The sequence below is a fragment of the Montipora foliosa genome, chromosome 11 (genome assembly GCF_036669935.1).
Source record: "Montipora foliosa isolate CH-2021 chromosome 11, ASM3666993v2, whole genome shotgun sequence".
NCBI classification, from domain to species: Eukaryota; Metazoa; Cnidaria; class Anthozoa; order Scleractinia; family Acroporidae; genus Montipora; species Montipora foliosa.
The window spans coordinates 37971017-37978516 of record NC_090879.1 but is presented as its reverse complement, the minus strand read 5'-3'; the positions used below and the strand labels follow the sequence as shown (position 1 = coordinate 37978516).

The window sequence follows — 7500 nt, the reverse complement described above, 5'->3', positions numbered from 1 at the left end:
TTGATCCTGAAATTTAGTTTGTTGTAATGTTGCGCATATTTGACACGATTGAGTTTTTTCTCTTCACGCACGTAATGAAATAGGACGGAGTTTTTGCCTCTAATAGCAAATATGTTGTTTGTTTCAAAAAAGTGTTCGCTGGAAAAGGTGGCCTTTATGAATTCATCATGTTTTATAATATGCGAGCTTAACTGGATAATTTTTATGGCAATAGTAAAGCATTTTCGTGTCAAAATGAGGTTTGCGCCTTCTGTTGTGCTAACTTAATTAAATATACCATGCCTCGTGATTTCCACTCTCAAAATTACCTCTAGAATCAAAAGTCATTGCAACGCGAATGGCGTTTTAGTCAACACAATATGCTCTATGGAGCTCAAGAAGGGATCTGGAATCTTAAACGCGACGAGTAATGGACTTCGACAACAATCTTTCGCCCGTCGAGCCGAAATCAAAGTGAGCTGTATTTCCAATATTTATCACGAGTGTAGTGTTAACCAAATGGAAAATTATCTGGTAACTTATGGGTTCAACAAAGTCAAGTAAAAAAAATATTAATTGGAACTGCTACAGTCAAGAATTATTTGAAAGAAAGCTTGTCGACTATTTTGTGCATTTTTATTCAAGGAGAAGGTTCTTCAGGAAAGGGTTTGAATTGTTGCGTACATGGTAATTTTACACGATTGAGTGCACCCAATGAAATAAAAAGAGGTTTTTGCCTGTAAGAGCAAGTATGTCGTTTGTTTCAATAAATGTTTCGCTGGAAAAGGATTCTGTGATATTTTCTGCCTTCGTGAATTATAATATCATGTTGTGTATTGAATTTTCGAGCTTAAGGTTGAAATGTGATACGGCAGGATATTTTTAGTATTGCTCTGTAAGCAGGAAGGGTTCACGAAAATAAACAGGTCTGTTGGAAGCGTGCTTGAGTTTCAACAAAATGAGCCCCCAAATCAGCAAAAAATTGTGACGCCGATGAATAATAAAGTAGCTGCTATTTCCAAAATGATGGAATTACCTGGTGATAAATAACCTCGTCTTGGAGAGGAAAGTTTTGACTTTCCAGAAACAATGGTCAACCTCAAGAGTTGGGCGATTGTAATCTTTGCTTTGAATTCGCTCATTTCTTGTCAAACTTTATAACACCTGACAGAAAAAGAAACTTACGAAAACCCTGTATCTTGCCATCATTTGACACAGATGCTTCGCTGTTTGGCGAGTAAACATGCAGCGGTAACATCACAGCGCCCGCTGAATTCCGTCGATGTCACTTTCGCTTCAAGCTAACAAAATCTGTACCTTGCTGAGTTCGCATTTGTTAGCGTTAATAGTATTTTCCGTCCAATGCTTCTGTTTTACGAAGGGGTATATGTTTTAGGTCACCCATCCAGATACTAACCCCGCTTAACTTCAGAAAACTTTAGTATTACAAAGCTGTCAGATGCACGCTTAAACTTGTGGTGAAAAGAAGTTGCGAGGGAACTTGAAAATGATCAACATGTCAGCCCAGAAGCCAATGTTTCTCACTTCCCTTTTATTTCCTTCAATCTTTCTGGGTTCAGTACTTTGCTAGTAACCACATGTCTTCTCAGGCTTTTTACCCAAGACTTCTACCATGGCACTACAATGATAGACAATACCAAACAATATCGTGCACTGTTAGAGCTACAACACACAGCTCAGTTGACATTATGGAATAAATCGCTGTGTTACACCACACGTACCACACGTAAGCAATGCCTGTCTATTTTTTTTCTAAAGAGGATAGGAATTTCCTCTTTCTGATAAATGACAGGAGCCCATCTGGAGCGTGCAACTTCCATACAGCGTCTGTGACACGGCGTTTTCACAAGTAGGTTTATTTTAAGGCAGTTGCGGTTCGGTGACCCTACAGCTTAATTTCTTGTAATTGGTCATCGGGCTCCTGTGGGAGTCTCATTCGCGGGAAATTCAATCTAAAAATAAATCAGTCTGTGAAAACGCCGTTACACGAACACAGTAGATTTGTAGGCTCCGGGTCATGGGTTCCTGTAAATGATTAATTAATGGACCGGTAGCCAGGTTTTTAACCGCAGAAAAGGAACTGTTTCGTCGTACGAAGGTGTGAGGACCTGTGATCCAAAAGGCCTCTGCTGGTATGACCTCTGGGTGACCCCTTAAATGGTCTTAATGACCCCCCAACTTGAAAAACTTGCCTGGAATGCTGCACGTACCACAGGCCACCCAGTGTACCCTCACGGAGGGTCTAGTTACTGGGTTGCCAGTATGGCAAACCTAGTCGGAATCTTCTTTTCATTACTCGGGCCCGTAGGGACTTGAGTTATAAAATACGTTAGATTTCAGTTGTTTTTTTCCTGTGCAGCAAAATGCACAATAGAAAAACGTGGCGGTGTTTGATTGGGCAATTCACAATAGAAGCCACATGGCACTGTTTACTTCGGTTATTTAAAGCAAACCACGTAATCCAGATCATGAAGAGCACTGTAATGCGTTGTTTGGATTAACTGAAGATCGACGTTGCGTTGGCTTAATCGATTTCTTCTTGGGGTGCTCAAAACACATACAAAGAAAGGCATACGCTTTTCGCGGTAGACCCACACTAAAAGATGTGAAGCGTCAGCTTCGAAACGGGTCGTTCCGTGAACTGAATGAAACAAGAATATACTCGAATGTAACTGACATGGACGCAACTTTGATTTCGGCTCGACGGGTGATAGATTGTTGTCGAAGTCCATTACTCGTCGCTTTAAGATTCCAGGTGTTTGTTTTTCACCGCCTGCTTAGTTTATCCAACTGACTTTTCATTATTGAGCTCCATAAGGGTATATTTTGTTTAAGGATCCACTAAAACGCCATTCGCGTTACATTACTTTCGACGCCATTGCAGGTTAAGTTAATGATTCTAATGTGTCCATCAGAGAAATCTACGCATTTCCACTACCCTCTCGATCCTACGAAAATACGAGCAGAAGGCTCTATGCACAAAGACACCACTTACCAAGGGAGTGACAGGTAAGACTTTTACCGACACGGAAAATAAAAAAAATAAAACGAACAAATCCCATCCACTTTCCGGCTGGGATTGCCATACTGGCAACCCAGTAAAAAACGACGAAATGAAACCCAGCTTCAATTCCCAGCATCTGCTGCTTTATGTACATACATTCAATGTATGCACCGTAATGATTTTAAAGGAAAATTATCCAGGATTTAAAATTTGCGAAACATTTAGGGAAAGAAGACTGTAACTTCTTTGCGTGGCTCCAGTCTTGGACAGCAATAACGGTAGGATTTGCCGAGGTGCTGCCTTCGTTATCGAATCTGTCAATTATTGGCTTGTTTACTTTCGTCGAGTTGCCTGTGGTACCCAATTGTGAAACATTAAATTTGAAGCTTCGCCAAAAAGGAAATTATAAGGCAAAGAAAACAGCAACTGAGCTTTTTTTTGTTTGCTTAAGGATTTGTCAAATGCGGTGGATTTTGTGGCAAGGAGTGTATAAGAAATAACAACGCGAGAAATAAACTTGAAATAGTTTATTCTTTCTTTCGTGACAGAAACCGAGGACGTAAAACGTAATATTAACATGATTGTGAAGTGAACGAGGACTAGGTATTTTGTCGTGATTTTACACACTCAGTTAAAAAAAGCTGGATCAAATGAATTTTCCATGTTGATAAAATATCGGCACCACATGAATGATCAAGCCTCGGCACAAATCCTAGAGCTGAGAAACAAGTTCAGTGACATCTACAGGTGCGGATACAGTCAACTGTACTGGTATATATAAACTATATTAAAGTACTACAATCATTTTCAGGAAACACAAAATCTTCCGATTAATGAAAGGACATAAATTAAAAAATTAATTAATTAAGATTTCTGAACGGCTGCTTCTTGGCTCAGGGGAAGGCTGAAGAATGTTCCAACCGCTTTCCCAACTTGAACTTGATTCGCTTCGATTTTAACTGAATTATTGTCACTGTTCTGAAAGTTGCTTTTGAAAGCCAGTGCTATGAACCGGTTGGAGGCATTCACCAGTGGACTTGATATGTATTCATCAAGCTAAATTAACAAACAAAAAAGAGGTAAGATAGGACCAACTAATAACCTCTTAGATGTGTGCCAAACAAACACTTGGCCACTCTAAGAGGTGCTACCATCTAAGAGGTGCTACCATCAACTTCCTCCGACTTCAAAACAAATGTTGTCACGTGTCAACTTCTTTTGTTGTGATGCATCAAATTTTATTTTCCCCAGTCGGTCTGCTCCCGCCTTCAAGTGAAAGTTACAAATTCAAACATAACATTTATCATTGAATATTGGCATGAATTTAACACCCTCCAAACACCTGGTCATGTGTCTTAACGAATTGACAGACCACTGGATCTGTTCGCGAACCACAACCAACACAATCTATGATCTGAAGAACTGACATTCTTGAGAAAACCAAGATGTGATGCAGGAAAGGGAAGAAACAAATCATTGTCTTTCACGTTTTCCATACATCGGATAACTTGCAAGGAATAAATCTTGCTGAATGTTGACATCACTAAAACGATTTACCGCACTGAGTGAGAAATTCATTCATCATAAATCGTAGGCCTTTAATGTAAACCTCATAGGACGTTAAAGACCCAAACAAAGGGTGGTCTTTCCCACACCGCGTTAGCCTGCGAGCAAATCTCTCCATGTTCCTCAAAACCAAGTTCGCGCGCTCGGCTTTCAGAGTGACAGGCAGACGTCACATTTTTGGTTTGTGAGTGGAAATGAAATTCTGCAGTGATCGTTGCAAGCTCTCCTCTCTCCGCCCCACCTTGCTTTGGAGAGCTTGCTCGCGGGCGGGCTAACAACGAGTGCACACAAAAAATTTAGTAAGTCTACACCGACAGTCAAGAATTTCCGCCCAGTCACGAAAATTACACAAGTGGTACTCTGCGTAAACTATGGGCCCAAGAGTGTTAAGGCTCAAGAGTGCATTTTGAGCAGCGGCCAAGCAAACGCCACGAGAATTACAGTATTGTGTGGATATCTGTGGTGAAAAAAGAAACATGAAGTGCCTATGCCACAACCGTGTGAATGGCCGTGTTCATGATAAGGGCGTCTCAGACTGGTTCAAGTCAAGAGAGTCATGTCTTTACGCTAACAGCTGTTTAGGGTAAAGACACGACACTTAAAGGCATCTGACACAATTAGGAATTAGGACTTCTTCAAATGTTTAATCCGTCTTTCTTATTTGTAAACTTTCTAGTAAACGTCTCGGGCATCTTAGATGTCCTCTAGTAGAAATATGGCCATTCAGTCTCACGTTCACATGTTTTATGCCGGGAATTTTCAGTCGGTGGGTATCTCCAGAAGTCTGGAAACAATTATTTCTCCAGATAAGGAAGGACCCTAAAATTTAGGCAAACTCTTAAAGCAATTAACTTTTGACAGAAATTACTTGTCAACAGATCCCCATACGCTTTGCCTTCCCACCAAAATAGTCTTAATTGAAGTTGAGACACGGTGGGCTAGTAAAACCCCAGTCACACGCGCTAAATCGCCACGGCACGGCACATTTTTGGCACCACGCCCAAACACTTTCGGCACGGCACTACCCATTTACACGACCAAATACTAAAGATTTTTCTTCTGCTGAGCACGGTTTCAGTTTTGCATTGGCACCCCTAATTTCTCTCGTTTTTTTCCTGAAAATGGCGGATAGTCAACTAGCAATCATCTAAATTAAAATAGGGAGCTTAAGCAACCGGAAGTGAGCTGTTTTCCCTTTCGAAAGGCCTGTTTATGTGGTCTCGGTTACCCGAGACAGCCCTCCTCCCGAGACAACTTTACCGAGCGTCTATATGAGAATTGCGTGACCGAGACTCGGGGGTACCCGAGACAACCCTCCCCCCGAATTACCCATGGCGAGATATTTTTCCACTCATGTGTTTAAAAAATTCTATCAAACGTTTACATGAGGTGGGCGAGACAACTCGGGGAGGCGAGTTGTTTCGCCTCGGCAGGTAGGCTAACCCTGGCAGGTGAGACAACTTTTTTGCATGTAAACAGTTTGCCTCGACCACCCGAGACGAGACAGCAAAATTTTTAATGCGCACGCATAAAATAAAAATCAAAGAAGAAACAATTTGGGAGCTTATACATATTTTTAGCGTTTACCTTCGAAAGAAAAGTTTTTTCCCACCAAAATTCTCACCGCTGCCAACGGAAACTCTCGACATATTACTGCTGCGTTAAGATTGTCAGTCCATTTGCTGAATGTGAAAACGCAACTATTCTTAATAAAAACGAACTAGAAAGAAAGAAAGGCAAATGATGATACGCATTTTTTGGAGATGCGTTTTAAAATATATGCATAATTAAGTAGGGTCAACTTTGTCTCGGTCAAACAATTTTCATATAGACGCACGGTAAAGGTGTGTCGGGAGGAGGGCTGTCTCGGGTAACTGTGACCACATTAACAGGCCCTAAGGCCCATTTTCACCCTAGACGCAACGCGATCGTTTGTAGTTGTTTTGAATCTCGAATAGCGTATTCCGATTGGCCAACTATTTTTGTCGCGCCAGTTCCTGCTCTTGGAAACAAGAAGCATCGCCAATAGCCTGGTCGTCGTGTGGTTTAGAGGGTGATTTTAACAAGTGAAACCGCTAAAATTACCTACTATCTTTATGGAGTCGACTGATTTAGACAATGAAGAATCACCAAAGCGGAATTTTTACGGTTCGGCTATTCTGCAAAAGGAATAGATTAATTCTGAAGCTAACGAGCTTGGTGACATTATTTCCGTGCTGAAATGCAACGCTTACTTTATTTAAAATTACTTTTACTTTGTCTGTTTCGAATTGTTAGGATACCTGGGACGCAGAAGTAAAATACTTTTGCAAAGATGCTTGTGCTCAAAAGAGTGACAGAGGTTAATGTCTTTGAAATAGAAGTATCAAATAGAAGTATATTAAACAAATATAGACATAACATACTGCGATAAAATTATGAAATGATAAGTAGAGAACGCATTCAAATCAGGACCTAAAAGATTTATCGACGGAAAGCTTTGGACGAACAAGATTCTGAAAGGCTTTCTGAGATTTTCGAATTTTTGTAATTTCGTGATACACGAAATCATCGTGGGCGCGTGTTGCATCTAGGGTGAAAATGGGCTTTTAACTTGTCTTCACACAACCACATTAACATTGCCAAGTATCTTTTCTCCATTAGAGATGATTAGTATAAAAATGTGGGTGACACCACTGTCCTGGAACGCGAAAAGTTCTCTTCCAGTTGCCGTCCGCGTCTCAAAAAGGCGCGTGCTTAAGGAGGCTTGAACCAGTTTCAACGCTTCCAAGTGACGCTCTTATTAGTAGGATCGGCACCACAACAGTGTCATGTATTGGCAATATTTGTGGTACCAAATGAAACATGAATTATTGCTGAACAAGATACAGTAATTCTTGTGATGTAATATGTCACTGTGGCAACGGGAAAGCCTTGTAAAAACACTCTTT

At 40.8% G+C, this 7500-nt stretch overlaps 1 protein-coding gene across 1 annotated transcript in view; it reads right to left on the bottom strand.

Annotated features, from left to right (window-relative positions):
- Positions 1-3516: 3516 nt before the first annotated feature.
- Positions 3517-7500, bottom strand: part of LOC137976303 (uncharacterized) — a 37688-nt gene continuing 33704 nt past the window's right edge. Inside the window, exon 7 of the mRNA XM_068823602.1 lies at positions 3517-4060. Coding sequence (XP_068679703.1) covers positions 3869-4060 — 192 coding nt within the window. The 3' untranslated portion in view covers positions 3517-3868. The remainder of the gene's footprint in view (positions 4061-7500) is intronic.